Source organism: Urocampus carinirostris, chromosome 10 (assembly GCF_059441175.1).
Source record: "Urocampus carinirostris isolate Australia breed hairy pipefish chromosome 10, RoL_Ucar_1.0, whole genome shotgun sequence".
In the NCBI taxonomy this organism is placed as follows: Eukaryota; Metazoa; Chordata; class Actinopteri; order Syngnathiformes; family Syngnathidae; genus Urocampus; species Urocampus carinirostris.
Window position 1 is genome coordinate 39,911,743 of NC_142358.1, and position 20,141 is coordinate 39,931,883.

At 40.5% G+C, this 20,141-nt stretch overlaps 1 protein-coding gene across 1 annotated transcript in view; it reads right to left on the minus strand.

Annotated features, from left to right (window-relative positions):
• Positions 1 to 2,842: 2,842 nt before the first annotated feature.
• Positions 2,843 to 20,141, minus strand: part of hnrnpul1 (heterogeneous nuclear ribonucleoprotein U-like 1) — a 36,105-nt gene continuing 18,806 nt past the window's right edge. Inside the window, exons 12-16 of the mRNA XM_088345669.1 lie at positions 17,376 to 17,544; positions 14,423 to 14,674; positions 11,580 to 11,740; positions 5,467 to 5,691; positions 2,843 to 3,409 (exon numbers count right to left, since the gene is read on the minus strand). Of these exons, the coding sequence (XP_088201795.1) occupies positions 3,293 to 3,409; positions 5,467 to 5,691; positions 11,580 to 11,740; positions 14,423 to 14,674; positions 17,376 to 17,544 (924 nt within the window). The 3' untranslated portion in view covers positions 2,843 to 3,292. The remainder of the gene's footprint in view (positions 3,410 to 5,466; positions 5,692 to 11,579; positions 11,741 to 14,422; positions 14,675 to 17,375; positions 17,545 to 20,141) is intronic.

The window sequence follows — 20,141 nt, forward strand, 5'->3', positions numbered from 1 at the left end:
TGGCAAAGGACTTTGATTGGGTGAGCCGTACAGGTGGGCGGATCCCTGCACACAGCGCAAGGCACTTCCTTCTCTCTCTCGCTCAGTGCAGTCTACACCCAAAGTGAATATGACAATATGCTTATCGTTTGCAGTCATTTGTGACATTTTTACAAAAGAACTTTGCATGCACATTGTTTTGAAACCATTATTAAGGACAAATTTCATAGAAAAAAATGGCCTCAACACTCTTAACTGAAAGTGGAAGACAAATTGTAAATGGCGTATTTACATTGATTGGGGACACATAATTTGGCATTATTATCATTTCATACATTTGATGAAATCATCAAATGACACACAGTGAAATAAAATGTGCTGAACAATTAGCTTTTGTCTAGAGAGCGTGTTTGGCAGTGTTTTCAATTTTGTCTGAAAATATATGATGTGGCACTCTCAATTTTTTAAAAAAACATTTTTTGCTTTTATGGCTCTTTGGGTCAAAAAGGTTCCCATCATATAGTATGGGAACGCTACCCTTTCAAAAATGTTTTTCTTTCATCCACCCTCAAAACTATCTTGTGAAAACAAAAAACAAATATTTTTGGGTTACAAACCATAAAAAAACGGGGTGGCTCCCCTGAACCACACAGGTCACAGGAGCACCATTTCCTGTGGTGTTCCTTGGGCAAGTTCAGTCTAGTGACGCCCATCCCTCTCCAGCTTTGTATAAGACCAAGAGACACCAAACTTTTTGAAGCTGATAGCGACTTTGTTAATTATTTAGCACATCCTAGTGGTAAACAAATATACGTATATTACATATATATTGATTTGAACAGAAGTGAAAACATATTAACTACCATATCATATAAAGTCAATTATTTAATTTTACGGTAATTGTGAGCCTCACCTGCCATGGTTGTCCGACATCTTGCCGTTACGGGTACCGCCATAGACCAAAAACCCTGTGATAAGTATACGGTAATTAAAAACAGCACGGTTTGAGTCTTCGTTTGTATTTTTCCTTGCGCTTTAAACACTCATTTTCAGTTGCACCTCACGATACGGCGACATCTAGTGGTCAAATATGACCCGTCCCCGGACTACAATTATCAATAATTTCTGAGTACTAGATAATGATTGCTGTATGCAATCCGAAGGTTATCGTACAACTAAAAGCAAAGTGCAAAAAAAAAAAAAAAAAAACACGATAGCTAGCTAACTACATAGATACATTCTAAACTAAAACAAGCTAATAACAATTCACACTCGAGCAATATTACCATAGATATCTTCATACAACTCACAATCCGTTACATACTTACAATTATGGTCCCAAAAAAAAACAGAGGATTTTCGCTGAAAGTTGGCGGTCATATTTCTTCATCCGTCCCTTCAGCAACAATTAAAACACAAGATGGCGCTCCAAGAGAAATCAATTTTTTTCAAAGGAAAAACAAGGTTTGTACATCTTTTTTATCGGCAATTCCAAACACTTTTTAAGAACTTTAAAAGGCAATTTTCATTTTCCCCCCAATACCATTAAAAAAAAATAAAAAAATCCAGTGCCAATCAAAAGAATGGGAGCCTACATCTTAGTTCCAAACCCTAAACCTAACCTATTTTAGGACCCTATAATCGGGTTTAAAGCCTTACACACAAGCCCAAATCCTAGTCCTAGCTGTAAACCTTAGTCTCAACCCAGTTTCAGACCGTAACCCTACTTCATCCTATTCTGGAGCCTTACATTCAGTTCAGAACTCTTACATGGAGTTCAAACTAAAATTTCTAACACTAGCCCTCCATGCCTAACCCAGTTATAAACCACAACCTCCTCTCTAAAGCCATTTTGGAACCCTACATTCAGTTTAGCACCCTAATATGGATCTCAAGCCCTAGTTCCCAACCATAAACCTACACTTAACTAGTTGTAACCCTCGCCCCAACCCTATTTCAGAACCCAAAATTCATCAATCCATCAATTATCTGCACCGCTTATCCTCAGTAGGGTCACGGGGGTGCTGGAGCCCATCCCAGCCATCTTAGGGCAGTGGACACCCTGAACTGGTTGCCAGACAGTCACAGAGACAAGACAATTCGCTCGCTCATTCACACCTAGGGACAATTCGGACTGGCCAATTAACCTGACCTGCATGTTTTTGGAATGTGGGAGGAGTCCCCGGAGGAAACCTACACAAGCACGGGGAGAACATACAAACTCCACACAGGAGGTTGGATCTCATGACCTCAGAACTGTGGCGCACACACGCTAACCACTGCGCCGCTGTGCTGCCGACCCAAAATTCAGTTTAATACAATAAGGAGCCTAAACCTTAGTTTATAATTATAGCTCCAATTCTTTTTGGGAACCATAAAATACATTTGAACCCTTTGTTTGAACACTTAACCTAAGAATCATGGCAACAATTTCAAGCATTTAGAAGAATTTCACCCAAAAGTCAAGCACTTTTCAAACCGCGTAACATGTCATGTTTATTTTTTAACGGCCTTAAGTCTCAAAGGGCTGCACAGACCAGATTATTGCAAACCACAGACTATGATGACACCATCCCCTGATCTAAAACCTACATGAGTGTAAATAATAGACATATTGTCAACATAAAGTATAGGTTATTCATATGCTATAGAAGTGTGTTTTAAGCTTAGATTTAAACATTTCCACTGAGGTTGCAGATCGAATGTCAGAGGACAGAGCATTCCACAACACTGGGTGCCTGAATGGAGAACACTCTCCCACCTGAGGATTTCTTCTTGGCTCTTGGGATCACTAATAAACCAGCATTTTCAGAGCAAAGGCTCCGGACCGGAACATAACATAAATAAAAGCCCACACATTGTATCCAGGTGTATACAACTGCATTTATTGTAGAAAGACAAGAAACAGCGGAAGATTAATCACCTTGGTACAAAAAAATCTTAAGGGAGCGGAATGACATTCCATCAACAGCCACCGCCAGAGGATTTATTTTTAAAAACAACAAAAAAAAAAAAAAGCATAATGCCTATACCGACAAAAGGTTAACGTCCTATTAAGATAGCGGCCTCGACGATGGCAGTTTTGTTAAGTGTGACTTAAAATGAAAGTAAAACGCATGCTTTTGTTGGCTAGCCCCTTTCAAAACTCCCCCTACTCCCTCTCATCCACACCAAGCGTTGCAAAGGGTAAAACGGGACGGGACTAAGCAAGCATCTTTCACCGAGACGTTAATTGAGGGGCGGTAAAAAGGTGAGGAATAGCAAAGTGGGGGTGAGGGATAGGTCAGCACACCGGGAGAAGTTTTGTGAGGATCTACTGGGCGCCGGAAGACGAGCCTTGGCTACCCTGTCCGGGGTAGCCGCCGTATTGGCTGTAATACTGGTTCCACTGGCTCTGGTTCTCGTAGTACTGCTGCCACTGCTGTGCGTACTGTTAAGACACAAAACACGAAATGTCGGCATATTTATCTCTTTGGTTTTAGGAGACTGTTCACAAGTGTTACCTAGATAACAGGGTCCGTGCACCTTTCACACGGTCAAATTCAAGCACCTGCTAAGGACTTTCAAAGCCAATTTTCCAAGCACCATTAAAATAAAAAATCTGTTGTGAACATTTTAATTTGCAGTCCCAAATATGCCATTTTAGTCTTGTATGTGTAATCATGAATGAATGAATTAAAAATGTATTTCGAACATTAAAACAAAAACAATAACTCAACAACAAAATAATGTCACATAATATGTTTGAAAAGGGGTAGAAAGAAGCAAATGCTTATATTCACTATCCCTTCATCTTCCCCACCAAATACACCAATGATATAACAACAATTGTAATGATATTAATAATAACAGTTATGATATAAGAATAGCAACAATAACACAAAGTTAACTCGACACACTATTCCCAATCTCCCGTACCACTCATACCCCATTTTCTTCATCTCTGTATTCCGCCAGCAATGTTTTTTAGTATTTAAATTTGAACAATAGTTGGACATTGTTTGATCCCGTCTTGTACATTATTCCAAAGTTTGACTCCACACACAGACATACTTTTCCTGGTGGTTCTCACCTTTGGGATTATGAATTTACTACAGCCCCATAAATTATAATTTCCCTCTTTCTGAATGAATCATTTATGGATGTTTTCTCACACTAAGTTTTAGGTGACCCTTAATAGCAGTCGTGCAGTGAAAATTTTACTAAATGATCCAATTTTAATAATTTGGACTGCAAGAATAAAATGTTAGTATGATCTCGATATCCTACCCTGTGTATGGTTGAAATTTCACGTTTTTGGAGGATAAAAAGGGGCTGTAGTGAACTTTTGTAATGATTGCCCCAGACTTCTGCACAATACGTTAAGTATGACAGAACTATAGAACAATAAATACAATGCATTATATTAAAAAAGGAATTGGGGGGGAGAGGCATGCTTCATAGGAAAATGCCAAACAAACTAATACCAGCTGCCGTCAATCATGAGAGAAGAAGAAATGCGATGGCAAAGCCAAGCCACCAGAGAGGAGTGTCAGTCTCACTTTTAAGCCAACTTGTTGAGAAACAAGGCAACAATTACAAGCATTGAGAAGCTCATCTCACACATAACGTGGTTACATAGAGAGTATTCTGAATAACTGGATCTCTGGAGGCTGCAGTGCTTTCGAACTGGAGCAGTACACTCATTACTATATACTTATATTTATATATTTACGGAAACTGTGCGGGTCAAATATATTGACATTTCGTACTGTATACATATGTACAAGAATGACAAATCAAGTACATCTAAAATGTTTTACAACACCGTTACTGCATTTCCCCCACTAAAAATCTACAGTAAATTATTTTTGCATGACTCTTGGAAACTTTAAATTTTTGTTTGGTTATAATTTTAACACGCATGCCTGTTATTGGTCAACAACTAATTAAATGCTTGTCCGCTATTGGTTTACGTCAAAGCATGCTGATATGCTATTGGCTGAACAACCTCCTACTAATTTTGTCTCTTTCAGGTAAGAACACCGTGGGCTCGGTAAAGATTTTTTTGTCCTGTATCTATTCGCTATGGTTCTCAGGGCTGGCCGCTAGGGTAATTGGAAAAGCAAAAACATGGGAATGAAGTTTACAATTTTCAAAAAATATGAAAGAGGCAAATGCATCTTTACCCTTGCAAATTTGCATGTCTGGTGGTCATGGACAACTGGGACAATTAATAACCTTTTCTTGATCAAAAGCAAGGACATTTTCTAAAGGCGAGACAATTCTTGCAACTGGAAGGGTTTAAAAATCAATTTCACTCTTTATCCACCATTGCAGGTTCCAGCCCTGCATCCACCTGCATCCATTAAAAAAGACAAAAAATCTTTTACCCTATTTTTGGATACAGTACGAGTCAAGTTTATACCTCCAAGGCTGCATAGACCTTTATCTGAGATTCCAATACTAAGCTAGCTCCGTAGTTGCATTCGTAGCCTGCACACTTGCCTGCTGGTACTGTTGGTTGTAGCTCTGCTGCTGCTGCTGTTGCGGAGGCTGCTGGGCTGGAGGCTGATGCTGCTGAGGCGGGGGCTGGTGGTAAGACGGAGCGCTAGCGGCCGGCTGGCTGTAGCTCTGGCTGTAGCCTGGATACTGGCTGTAGTTACCGTAGTAGCTCTGGTTGTAGCTGCCTTGGTTGTAGCCACCTTGGGTGTAGCCACCTTGGGTGTAGCTCTGCAAGGAGGAGGTGGTAAGGAAGAAAGCAAGCATGACAAATGAGTAAGAAGAGCAGGGAAAACTTGAAACAAGAAAAACGGTAGCTTTAACCAAACTCGTTCACTTTTAGCTTTTTATAGTGTGAAATTGAGATTTGACGCCTATAGCTCCCAATAGCACTGATTGTGTTCAACAACCCTGTCATACCAAAAAAACAGCACAGCAAATGACTGTAAAACAGAACATGAACTAATTCCCTAAGCATCCGGTCTATAACATATAATACAAAACAGGACCTTTAATCAGCTCATCTTTATTCAACACCCAACACAACGACTCTCAATCTACTCAAAAGATGAATTTGAAAAAAAATAAACACTAACATGTCTAGAATTGGTGCCTTTGAAAAAACTTCAATTCTTTCCTTGACAATGGCCGCAACACAAAACTGACACTTCCGTTTCCTAGCAGAAAATATGAATGGTATGACAACAAAGGTATGGAAATCTAAATCTGAATGACTCTCAGACAGTCTGTTTAACACCCTGTATTGCCGACAAGTTGATACCGAAGACAATTACAGTCCCTTGGTAAAATGGCAGCAAAAAACAGAAGCTTATTAATGACAGATAAAGTTTCATATTGCACACAAGAATCAAAAACGCTTTACAATGATTGCATTCACAACAATATCCCCCTTAACTAGTGTATGGGATGGTGGCACCTGCTCTACCTCATAGCCATGACTGGCAGCATCGTGATGTCAATTCAAGATCTAGGTTTCGGAGCTGCTCTGGGTGAGAATTGGAATCTTGCGGATGGTTTTGCTTGTTCACGCAGATCGAGTGAGTTTCTAAATGTGGTTTGGTGGGCTTTTGGTTTTATAGACTGACAACTTTTCCATAGCGAGGTAAATGCATACATTGCACATTTTCTCCTCAATACTTCCAATTTAACCTAGGCAAGTTATAATGCAGGAAGCAGAGTTTCTCTATGTTCTCTCCTTTGTGGCAGAACCACTTAATGTCGTATTTCTCGGTGTTGGTGCCATATGCCCGATCGCTTGACACCGAGGACGGCGGGCAAGAAAGGTATCTTCTGGCCTGAATTGGAGTTGAGTTGCCACCACTTGAGTGGGTTGCTGCCTTTTCGCTCCAGGAGTGGCTCCCGTAGATATATCTCCAGCTCCTCCAAGATCCCTTTCGGAGCCTCTTCTGGAGCAGGTAACGTGAGCAATTGGTCAAAGAGACTGTCCAGAAGACTCTCCACGTCTTCTTTGTTTTCATCATTGGTAGGGCTGCTGTTTTTCACTGGGTATTGTGCGGCCTTTTCCCCATCTTCCGTTAGCCAAGCGGTAATCTTGGTCAGGTGCTCCTTTGACAAAGGGCGGTCTTTGTACCGTGGGTCCGGCAAACATGCGAGCATGACCTGTTTAGATCCTAAGGAATGGGTGAAACGTTTCTTCAGGCTCGCCAGAATGGTCTTGCAGAATGTGTAGAGGCCCTGAGCCATGGCTATCTCGGATTTTAGTAACCGGGTCAGCATGCGAAAATTTGGTATGATGCAAGCGGCAGATTCAGCCGCTTGGCTAAAGTCCTTGGCGACTTCTTCCAACGGCTTCAGAGTGCGGACAAAGTCGGCCGCAAAGTCCCACTTCTCGGGCGTCGGGCATGAAAAATGACCGTGGTCGATGGAATAGGTGGTAATGGCTTGTTTTGTTCCCAATGCCCAGCTGAGCATGCGCATCACAGATTTTTGTGCGGCGGCCAGATCCTGGAGTACCAAATGGCGCGGATCGCCTGCCTACCTCCTGGATGTTGGCGAGAAGCTGCCGGGCGGTCACTGAACAGGCAAAGTGTGCGGTGATTACTTCCATTTTATCTAACAGGTGCCTTATGGTCGTCTGGGCATGGAGCCCGTCATTGATGCAGAGTTGGATGGTGCGGGCAGCGCATCTCAATTCACGAATCTGCGCCATAACAGAGTCATTGTCGTCACCCCCCAAGACTAAATGGACACGGCACGGATCAATATCCCATTTCTGGAGGATGGCCGGAAGGGCCTGCTTGATGTAATCGCCAGAGTGGGAACTTGACGCCACCCTTACGTCGATTACGAGTTGCACCCTCTTCCAGTCTGGATTAATGAAATGAGCAGTTAAGCTCATGAGCGCGTCGGCCGATCCAGGCCAAAAATCCGCGGTGAGGGTTATGCTATGTCCGGCGTGGTCTTCGGACAAAAGTTCTTTCAACCTCCAAACCACACGAGTGTATACGTCAGACATGACCTTTGTGCGGAAATACTTCTCACTTTGCAGTTGATACCGTGCCTCTGTCTTTGCGAGCAATCGTTGGAACCCGACACCTTGCACGACCGAGAAAGGAATCACATCAGTTGCAATCATCTCCATAATGAGTTTGTCCAACTGTTGCGATTCCTCGCTTGATGTCCACACAGTGGACTTGGGAAGCGATTGCATAACCTGGGGTGACTTCGACTGGGTTGCCAGCCCTTTTGCACGCCCAGCTTTAACGATTGCGTCAGTGAACGCCTCTCTGTGTTTGCGCTGCAGGTGGTTCCATAAATTTGTGGTGTTGCCCCGACCCAAGTCCCTGGACCCTTGGCTAATTTGCGCACCGCAGTGGTTGCAGCCAACGCCCGATGAGAATTTTGTGAAGTGGTTCCACACCTGACTCCTTCCACCCTGTGAAATGGAAATACAGATATACTTTTTGCGAACTTTTTTAACGATCCTAAATGGGATAATACGGGTTTTAGGATTGGCCGCGATCAGCTGAAAATCAAATGCTTCACAGTGGTAACTAGTTCCATGACAACTGTAATCAATCTTAAATCGAATTTTGAAAATATACATATATACATGTCGCACTATAAATTCATATATTAAAAATATATCAAATAGAACCTAAATGTTGGCATTCTTTTTTTGGAAAACATCAGTCTAAGAGGACAGCCTGGTTATCAGTTTTGTATTTGAGGACTGGTTGCCACCTATACAAGCATGCGAGAACGTTGCTAGACTGATCATAGGCGCATATCTTGTAAGTGGATTGCACATTGTGTCCCCCAAAAACAAAAACAGTTCACACTACACACTCAGTTTGTGAAGTTGATATTTTTACAAAGCAGTGATCAACCCAATTCTAAATAGTACAACACAAATATTACAATTAAGTGATCACATTCGTACTATGAAACCTTTTGGAAACCAGCAAAGCAATAAACTAGATTTTAGCGGAAAATACAAGTTTTCAGGAGAGCAAACGAGATCGTTGCTAGTATAAGGATCTGACGACAATGCTGGCTCTCAAGGTAGAAGAAAATTATACCTTTCTGCAAAGAACACGGCATTAGCTTTATGCACACAAGACTACCTTTAGACCAAAAGATGTGAGCTTTCGGCGCAAAAGATAAAGGTTTCTGACGCAATGCACAACATAGCATACTGTATTGTGGTGACAGCTGCATGAAAAATAACCTAAATTAAATAAAACAGTTCTTTGCAGATTTTTTGTGCAAGACATGAAAGAGGACAAATCAGATCAACGCCATAAAGTGTGAGAGCGTTTATAAAACAGCTTATAAGACAATATGCCCCAGAGACCGAAAACACAATAGCAACCTTCAAAAGATATGATGCCGAAAAACATAAGGTAGAGGGGAAAATTGATAAACAAAATGTCCAAAAGGGATCATTATGAACATCACTACAAATGTGTAACAATATAAACGAGACATTGTCAACAAACTAAAATGGATCCATCTGGAATAAGCTATCAATTACAAAATACATTTTAGTGGCACCCCTACATACGAGCAACTCTAGTTACGAAAAATTTGGAATAAAAGTTGTCATTCAAGCAAAAATCTTACACGATATACGAGAGAGCACCCAAGTAACAAGAATTTCCATATGCTACTACTTGAGGGCCAAGTGTTCAAAATGGACAGGAATACACACTGGTAAAGCAGAAGGAAGCAGCAAATGCAGATACCCAAGCTGCGGAAAAGTTTACGTAGCGCTTCCTTTCACTAATTTCCGAAGGCTATATGTTGCAGGTGTTAAACTGCGACCAAACGGGCATTTTTAGTGAAAAAAAATTACACACAGAATTCATTTTCAGGAGAAAAAACACCTTCTTAACCTTACCATTGTTTGTTAATACCAGTGATGGTTACAAAGCAAAACCACTTTTGGTGTATCATGCATTAAAGTTTCAAGGATAGCAGCCGCCAACTTTCTTAGTGGGAAGTGCTCATAATAAACTCACATTTAATTTCGTAAATATTTTCTTATTACAGAATTCTTATGCTCAACTACTTTTTGAATGATGTTTAATGATCATGAAGATGTGTTTTATAGCTATTTGGGTTCAACTTCAATGATTTTGGGAGGCCGGGAACGGATTGTGGTATTTTCAGGAATATAAGTGGCTCCGGAGTACAAGTCAACCAAGCCAAAAAATGCATAATTAAGAAAGGAAAAACACATAAGTCATACCAGGGTGTAAGTCGCATTTTGGGGGGAAATGCATTTAACAAAACCAAACACAAAAACGTGTAAAAGGGAAAAGTGTAAAGCACATTGTAAAGCGCGTATGGAGGTCTTCATTGACTTGAAAAAGCGCTACATAAATGCAAACCATTTACATTTACCTGTCATTTTGAAAGTCAATTTAAAAATAAAATAAATAGCAACGGGCTAATAAATAAGTTTGTACGGTATAAGAATGCATTTCCAACGATTTACATGCCTGTTAATTCCAGTGACGACGTAACGAGAGTTTTCCCGATCAGTTTAGCATAAATAACACGCGATTTCCAGTGTTCTGCCAAAAAGTCTTCCCTTAAGGAGACGTCCTGCCAATGTCTGGTGTGCATGCGCACAAGGCTAATTGCGATCTCCTACGTAGATTACTTACAATTTTCGTTTTAATTGTCTTATTTGACTCACTGCTTCAAAATAATGTTTTATGACCTAGCTTTTAAGCCTGGCTTGTTTTTCTGTGGTAGCCTTTAGGCATGGTGTTTGCGGACTATGTTAATCATGCACTGTATGTATGCATGCATGCCAACCTATTCATATGTCATGAGTAAGAGTTCTGTTTGCAATAATTCTGAGTTTCAGTGCTGCTAGTTTTAGCTGAAAAAAAAAAAAAAAGAAGAAAAATCGCTGTCGGAATAGGTAGGACGTTTCCGCAGAACACCGGTTCTAAATAAAATTAAATTAAACGTCGTATAGGTCAGACTCATAGTCACCCCTGCTTTTCACTATTTTCAGCATGTAATCTGCAGAATATGATTATCTTTTAGGTGCCGTTTTTGTTCAGTTGTTTTTGAAAATAAGAAATCCCCTTTGAGCAAGTTGAAAATATTTACTTTGGTGAAATGACACCAACTTTTCATGTTTGCGCGAGTGATTTATGCAGGGGGAGGCATTTGATGGCACAACAGGGCAAGGTTGAAATGATCAACACCGGCCTAGAGCGCCCTCTTGCAGTTTAGTGTGAATGATATAAACATTAAACATGTGTCAATAATTTCACAGATAAGTCTCTCCTGAGTTTAGGGCTGCATTATGTTGCAGCACAGACACGCAGCAGCAAAACCAGGACGCAGCATAAACATGCACAGCAAATAATGTCAACAACGTATGCCTAGCTGTAACTAAACTAGTTTCTGTGATTATAAGCAAATATGAGACATCCATCAACAAAGCATACATCACAGTTTCAACTTTTTTTTAATCATTGATGCCTTTTAACTATTAAGCGACTCGAGATTCTCAGATAAGATTGCAAGGAGGAAAAGTTCAAACGGGTGAAAATTTGTTTACGGTGAACTGAGAATAAACACGAGTTAACTATAACAAGCCTTCGGTTTACCTGGTTGTAGCCACCCTTGTTGTAAGGAGCCGGTCGGTTGTAGCTGCTTCCCGACGACTGGCTTCGGTAGCTGGAGCGGGAGTCTGAGCCGCTATCTCGGTAGCTTCCGCTGCTGTTCGAGCCCCCCCAGCGGTTCTGATTGTAGCTTCCACGATTGTAGCCTGCCACAGGGAAATAAAGTGTGTCATTTATAAATCTTCCCGCCAGTTGCATATTCAGGATGCGGCGATTCTGAGAAGGAAGCCACATCCCCCAGCCCCCTAATTTTTATTTCTTGCATCGTTTGATTACAATTTTCAACAGTAAACCCCACCTATATTTAATCAAATAAAGTTTGAATGATTTGGACTGGCTGGCAACCAGTTCAGGGTGTCCCTGCCCACTGCCCGAAGATAGCTGGGATGGGCTAAAGCACCCCCGCGACCCTACTGAGGATAAGCGGTGCAGATAATGGATGGATGGATGATTTTAAATACTTCAATCCTGACAAAAAGTTTTGACATAAACATTCTCTTTATACTCATTTAAAGTATAAGTCATAGATCATACAAAAAAACCCTTGCTAATATTTATGCCAAAATTTACTCGTTAGTAATGGTTTGATGATCAACATTTGTAAACAAAACTAACTCCTACACCTGCTTACAAGATAAAGGGGACACTACCTAATAATTTACCACTAGATGTCGCTTTAGTCGGTAGTGCAAGCAAAAACGAGTGCTACAAAACACAAGAATACAAAATAAAGGGACACAAAATGGCAAAAGCGCACCATTTTTCTAATCAAGTCAACTCATACTACTTCCAGTAATCCTTGAAGTGATTGAGTCAATAACATTTGTCAGTGTTTCCCATATACTTCACATTCAAACACATTGATTTGGTGCATTTTTAGAACAAAATCAAGAAGCCAGCTGATGAATGGGTGCCTTTGTAAACTATTAAATCATAAGAACAATAGTTATGAAAGGCAATGACACAGCAATGAAGTCACACCCACAAATGATACAGGAATTTAATGTATAATTTTTATCTTATCTTATCAGACAAGAATATAGTTATTCTTGTTGTTCCGATGCTGTACTATTTTAAGTTGCGGTATCAGCGAGTAGACAGACTAAATCACAGATGAGTCTCATCTCTCATCTCATCTCATCAGCTGCACCGCTTATCCTCAGTAGGGTCGTGCGGATGCTGGAGCCCATCCCAGCAATCATCGGGCAGGGGGCAGGGGCCACCCTGAACTGGTTGCCAGCCAATTGCAGGGCGCACAGGGACAGACAACTCGCTCGCTCATTCACACCTAGGGACAATTTGGACCGGCCAATCCACCTAAAATGCATGTCTTTGGAATGTGGGAGGAAACCCACGCAAGCACGAGGAGAACATACAAACTCCGCACAGGAAGTCCAGTAGCTGGATTTGAACCCACACAGGAGGTTCCCAAGACCTTAGAACTGTGCCGCACACGCGCTAATCACTGCGCCGCCGTGCTGCCCATGATAGATGAGTTTAAAATTGAATTAAATGTAATACCTAATATTGTAATTTACCAAATTCACCAATATGAGTATCAGTTTCATTGCTTTTGTGATTGCTGCTATGACAGTATGCCGGTTCTTGAGAAGGTTATTGTGAAGTGCTACAGTTGGGGTCCGTGTCAACTTAAGTGTTTTCCTGCTCTGAGCAAATTTTTATAATTGTTTGCAATGGCAGCACTGCGTTTTTACACTCTGGCAGTGCCACGAGGCACTGTGCAGGTTTCCTTTGCGGAACGCTCTGTGCTAAACCCCCCTTTTTTCAGGTCACCGAAGGTTGAAAGATCTTCAATTTGGGGAAACTGTGACGCTCGTCAACGTCACCATTTATCCAGCAGTCTAATCGCAGCGAGGCGGGTGTGACAAACACCTAAACCACTGAATGTCATCTTTGCAAGTATTTGCATTTAGAGTAGTGGTGGGAAAACGAAGCTCTGCAGAGGAAATCGATGACATTTACAGTACATCGTTAACCCTGTAATACTTCAAACAGGTTTTGTACACCTTTTTCATGGCCAACTTCAATCACTGAAGGACTTTCAAAACCAATTTTTGAATTTCTCTAGTACCAAAAAAAAAAAAAAATCTGGAGTGGTTTTTTTCAGTTCAACAAATATATCCGCAATTTACATATGCGACTTTTAATCTGGCATATGCATTTATCAGTACATATGATTTTTAAAATTTGGGTAAATCGTGAATACACTGTTTTTTGTGTGTCCGTTTGAGACAAATCTGTCACCATATAGGTGTTGGGTAGAAATGACAAATATATGTAGGTTACATTTTTAGTTATGGGATGTTCTTCCAATTAGAATTTACAACTTTCAAATGACTAGAAAGTGTTCTCTCTCCCATTCTAAAAAGTTGGATCTCTTTTTTGCATAATTGGCAGAAAGCTGTGCGTGGATTTGTTCCATGTTTTGCCATCGTCCAGTAAACCGGCAGCATCGCAAGCTTTTAGGTCTGATGCACCTGTACTCTTAGAGGGCCATGACGCTTCACATGATATCGCCAGACAAACTAATGCCAAGGAAAAAAGAAATGCAATGGCAAAGCCAAGCCACTAGAAAGCACGGTCATTTATAGGCAGACTTGTTTTAGTTTCCTTCATTTAATGCCTAGTCAATCGAATCAGTGTGCCCAGAAACATCTGAACAATTCCGAGCGTTTACAAGCACTTTACCCAAAATTCCATCACTTTTCGATTCTTGAAAACAGAACATTAAAATGCCAACACATGTATGAAACCTGTTGAATTTATCAAATTATTTTGAAATCTGGACATGAAAAAAAATGTCTTACCTCTGTATCCACCCGAATCACTGCCGCGGTAGCTACTGGCTCCGCGGGACGAGTCGCGGCTGTCGTAGCGTGGGAAGCTGCCACGGCCGCGAAAGCCCCCCTGCCGGTTGTCGAAGCGCTTTTCGGGAGGCGGGCCCGCCTTGCGCCCCTCCTCGTTGTAGGTCTTCAGCAGCTTCTCAGCCTCGTCGCGCTGCAGCTCGGCATAGATGACAGACTCCAGGAAATCGCACTCTTCCGGCAGGGTAAAGTTGGCTTTGGGTGGGAGAACCAGGCCAAGGAATGAAAACAAGACAGATAAGGGAAGGGAGGAGGGGTGAGGGTGGGATTGCAGTGAGGACCAGAGCAGCCGCATCACCGAAAGACAAGAAAAAGTGGAGAGTAATTAGTGTCGCGAAGGGGAGGCGTGAAGAGCATTAAAGCGCCGATATTTCCTCCAAAGAGGCAACATTTATTGAAACAGATCAGTGGGGGGAAGGAATTGGGGGGAAGGGAAGGGTTTTGGGCGCTAGAAAAGAGCACTGCAATCTAAGGAAAATTACCTTTAAGTCAATAAGAATCAACACGTGCAGTAATTTACTTTATAACGTCTGCGACGATTACTCAAGACAGTTGGCACAAATACGCAAAAAAAAAATACACCGTCGCAAGAAGAATTAATGGCCTAAACAAGCTTAGCTTTAAGTTACAAATATTTTAGTTTCCAAGTAACCTTGTTGCAACCAGATAAAGTAACCCTTAGAGGGAATATCTTTGTTTCCTCTTCTCAAGACAGCAAGAAAAACAATGTATTCCTAAATGCCTTTAAAATGCAACCAAATAATATAGCTATCAAACAGGGTTCGCACACTTTTTCTTTAGGGCAAATGTAAGCACTTTTAATAGGTTCCAACAGCTTAAGACAGGTTAAGACTTTTTAAATACCTTTTAAAATAAAATTTAAGATTCGGTCACAAAACAAAAATACAGAAAAAAAAAAAAAACAACCACAAATATTTCTTGCACACAACACATGGTGCCTAGTACATATTACATGGCATAACTTTCATCCAAAAACCTCCAACAATGTTTCACAAAGTTGATGTTAATGACTAAGACAATTAAATTACATTTTTAACCTTGAATGTGCATTTATCAAGACATGATTTTAAGATCTTGAATTAATCAGATGTTTTTGTAGCAAATCTCTACCCATATTGGTGCTGGGTAAAAAAAAATGACAGCAATATGTAGCTTACATTTCCAGTTGTAGGTTGTGAGTTCTTGCCGTTACAATTTAACACTGTGAAACGCTTTCTGTATTTTTTTTTTTGACTGGCCCAAAATTAAAGGCCAAATTTGATACATAATCCTCGCACTAAGACATTGCATAGTACTGTTTAGGTGCAGGATGCACCTGTGAGGAAGCGTGACCCGTAGCGGGCAAGTACACTTCATAAGACAACTGTACAAACTAATGCCAGTTGCAGGTAATCACAAAAAAACAAATGCAATGGCAAAGCAAAGTCACCAGAGAGTAGTGTCAGTCATTTTAACGTAGACTAGCTGAGAAATATGGCAACAGCTTTAAGCATTTACAAGAACTTAACCCAAAATGCAAGCACTTTTCAAATTTCTAAAAAATACCATCAAAATTCAAGCTTTTTTAAGCACCCGCATTTACAATTACAGTTGAGCTCTTTCTTGTAATGTCAACCAACAAAACACTTCAATAAGCATATGATAACTCTGGTTATAGTTACGGTAGAGATTTTTAATATTTTCCCCAAAATGAAAATCAATGATTTTTCCTTCCCTTTATGCTGTAATATGTCTATCCCTCATGGGCACCCGTAGCTTTGTCATTGTTAGTTTTCGCTAGCTTCGACGTTCTGGTTCGCTCAGATTTCTTGCAATGAATGTTTCAGTGTGTACTTGCATACGCGTGGCTACACATTAACATCTCACACACAGCATTTAGTATTGGAGGCTAGCATAACAGTCACAAATAGCATTAGCGGTTGATAATAACAATGTCGATTATCTGAAAACGAATAAATAAAAACTCAATCTTATTTAAACGTCATCGTAGATTCCTAAAATTGTTGCGGTACACTAGCAAATGTTATACTCCATCAAGCATTTCTTTTACACGCTTATGATAACATGTTTTTATTCTACATAGTCTGTCTTGGCCTGAATAAATAGGTGCGGTGTACAGATTAATATTGCTCAACAAGGAGAATTGCAACCAATAATAAGGGGAGAAATTGGCTGACATTGACAGGTATGGTAGTTGTCAAATATAGTGTGCGATTACCGCATTTACATAATCCGAATGGATATCTTCTTAATAGCTATATATTGTATAGTTACAGCAGTTTTTGGAATAATGAATTTCCTCAGTAGTAAATGTTATTGTATGGCAGCACTATCTAAACTAACAGGGCTTTAAAAAATAAGGTAATATTTGATATCTCCAACAGAAAAATAGGTGATCGGACAGCAAAACCCTTTTGAATTCTGCACATCTTTTCTATTTATAAAGGGCACAACTATAAATAAGTAAATCCTGACATCACTCCCTGACGGGAGTTATCAAAAGGGAAAATGTTCTATTTACGATTTGAGGATATTTGTTTCATGTTGGTTATCCTTGTGCTTCCAATAATAGCGCGCAAATTCCAATATCTTGAATTCATGAGGCGAAAAAAAACTGTCGGTTTACCAGAACGCAATGTTGGAATGAAGACTCTACCTAAGTTTGCAGTGCACGGGGGTAAAAAGAAGCAACATTGAGGGGGGAAAAAAAACAAAAAAACAAAATGTTTCCAGTTCCTCTAACTTAAGGGGGTTGGGAAGGGATTGAAAGAGAGGGGAAGTGGATATAATAGGGCATCTTCCACGTTTGATTTTTTTACACAGGAAAAAAAAAGTAGATCTGGTGATTTGTTTCTCGTAACCACGGCGGTCCTACCTTTCATTTCTAACACAGCATGATCGGGCACATCCTTCCCCTGCTCATTGGTTTGCTTTAATGTTCGCTCTTTAAAATCCTCGTCCGTGGGACAAATTACAATAGCCTTGCGTTGAAAACCCTCAAAAGGACGCATTTTTCGTCTCCTTGCTGATCCATATACATTTGTCTAGCAATGGCGACAAGAAAGAGGTAGAAGCTTGTTTGTTATTGATTTACTTGCAAAGGTGTTCCGCTGGAATGGGAAGCTGGAACCCTGCAATCATCAAGTGACACAGGTTTGTTGTTGGGCTGGGATGAGGCTACACGTTAGCTCGGTTGCTACGGATCGCGTCGCTCAAGACTCACCTGGTGTCTGCTGCCCGTCATTCGCTAAAGACCAAATAAGGACGAGGGGGTGGGCGACCCATCGTGCGATTAGCGTTAATTTAATGATACCGGACTTTAGCAATTCAAACCTACAGCATGGGTGGGTGGCTGTCTAGTTAGCATGTACCATCTAATGGTTTGCACGGGTTTGTCTTGGTATTTAATCCTTGGGGGCCAAAAATAAATGGATGAAAAGCTGTACACGAGAGTATAACAATGTGTTGGTGAAACATTAACTTTCAAGAATTACATACAAGGGAATTTATACCGAAAAAAGGCAAAATCAAATAATTCATTACAATATTTATTCGTGTACAAGAGGAATTTTTATTAACCTAAAAAATAACTCAAAGTTTTATGGTATACTGCCACCGTATTTGTGCAACGATCAGTCAAAAGATACCGCAGACCAAAATCGCAAAACATTGGATGCAACGGGAATCGAATCTGGGTCGCTACAGTGAGCGCTGACCTCTAACCACTAGACAACCAGTGATACAGATGACATACAAAAATAATTCAATTTTATCTTATTATCGCACTATTTTTCTTTAGAGTACCACAGACAATATTAGAGATATGGAAAAACGAAGTCGCCCCGGAGGAAATAAAAGCAAAAAAGAATGACGAAGAGAAAAAAACTTATCGCAAATACATTGCAAATCTTATGTTGCAAATGGGTTCTTTATTTACGTTGTCCACAAATTTACGTTGGAAGCTCGAGCTCTTGTCGGTGATAGGAATGAGTGGAGAGGTGTTGTAAAAGGATAGTGGGATGTTAAGACGCGCTCCAAGGGATGGGCAGGGCACCCCTATGATGCGGCAGGGGTAAACCAGTGAAAGCTGTCGGGCCCTGCTGTCGCACAAAAAAGAGTGTGTTGTGTCACCCTGACACAAGTGACATGACCACTTTCTGGTGTCCTAGTTCATCTGAAAGGGACGAAAGCATGACCAATTTAGGTGCCGGGGTACCTAACTTGTTTGGGTTGGCCATGGTCCAAAAATGTTTGTTTTTTTGCTACTTTTCCTGTTTTTTATTTTCTTTTTTTGTATGCGTTTGTCTTCCTGTCGGTCACCCCTCTCGAGGGATATGACCAGGGTAGATATAGATTTCCGCTGTCAATAAATTAAATTAATACCTTTTAACACTCCTGGAAAATTCACCTAAAATCCCAATCCAAGACATACCCTAAGTACATTGAATGCTGTTCTTGTACCTTTTGGAGAACTGAGGGTTTTGGTCTCTTAAATGGAAACAGGTTTTGTCCCAAACTAAAAAAAAAAAAAATCACTGCAATTGCTACTTATATTGAGTAATCGAAGTTGAAAAACACAGAAATAGTTTTTTTTTCTCTCTCCTGGATTATTTTTCTAACAAATGCCTGCAGATGAGTGCAGCATGGGGATCTTAGCTAGAAAACGCCTGGAACAAAAGCAGAAGAAGCCTTACCTGGTCCCAGGTCAAATTTGATCATTATCTGAAAAACTACACATATTTTGCTCATTTTTCTAAAAGTAGATCTAGGCGTTTCCAAAAGTGGCCATTTGAAGAAGACCAATTTACAGCCCTAAAACCTCTGCAACTGTGTATTTTACTATGGCCAATTTTTAGAAAGAGTTGTAAATGTTTGATTTCTCTTCTCAGAAGTCCATCACTGATTGCGCAGGCTTGCGTGTCATAATTGCGCGTAAAAAATGCAGCCCGTTACGCACGCTTATTTTGGGCTTTGATTTGAATTAACATTGTAAATGTAAAAATAATTATGTCGCATTAGCTAACCAATGTGTCAATCGTCGTTTGAATGGGTCACTCTTGGCTGAAGATTTTTGAAGCCAAAGTTTGGCATGTCAGTTTTCTCAATACAGAATTAAGACCATTCGACTTACGAAAAACGGTAGATACAAATACCGTATTTTCCGCACTATAAGACGCTCCGGGTTATAGGGCGCACCCCGAAAAAATAGTTTTTGGTCCTATTTTTGACATACATAAGACGCACCGGATTATAAGGCGCTACAATGGGAACGTGGACAAAACAGTCACATAGTTCAGTCCAAATTATTACCCCCTTAACATTCCGAAAGCTTGCAAAGACGCAAATACGTGTCGAGAACACGTGCGGATGGAATTGGAATTGAGTTTAATTTAAAAATAGACACTCCATTCCATCCATTATCTGCACCGCTTATCACAGAAACATCGAGTTCAGTCTGAAACAAGATACAGGGACAATATAAAACCCGGAGTAAGCTCACCGAAGTCGTTGTGTTCATAATAATGTGCAGGCAATGTCCTCTTATATCCGTGAGGGTAGTAAATCCAGGAGAATACAATATTTACAAATACAGAATAGAAAAAAATGCTTTCTCTATGCCGTCAGCCACATGCTATACGCA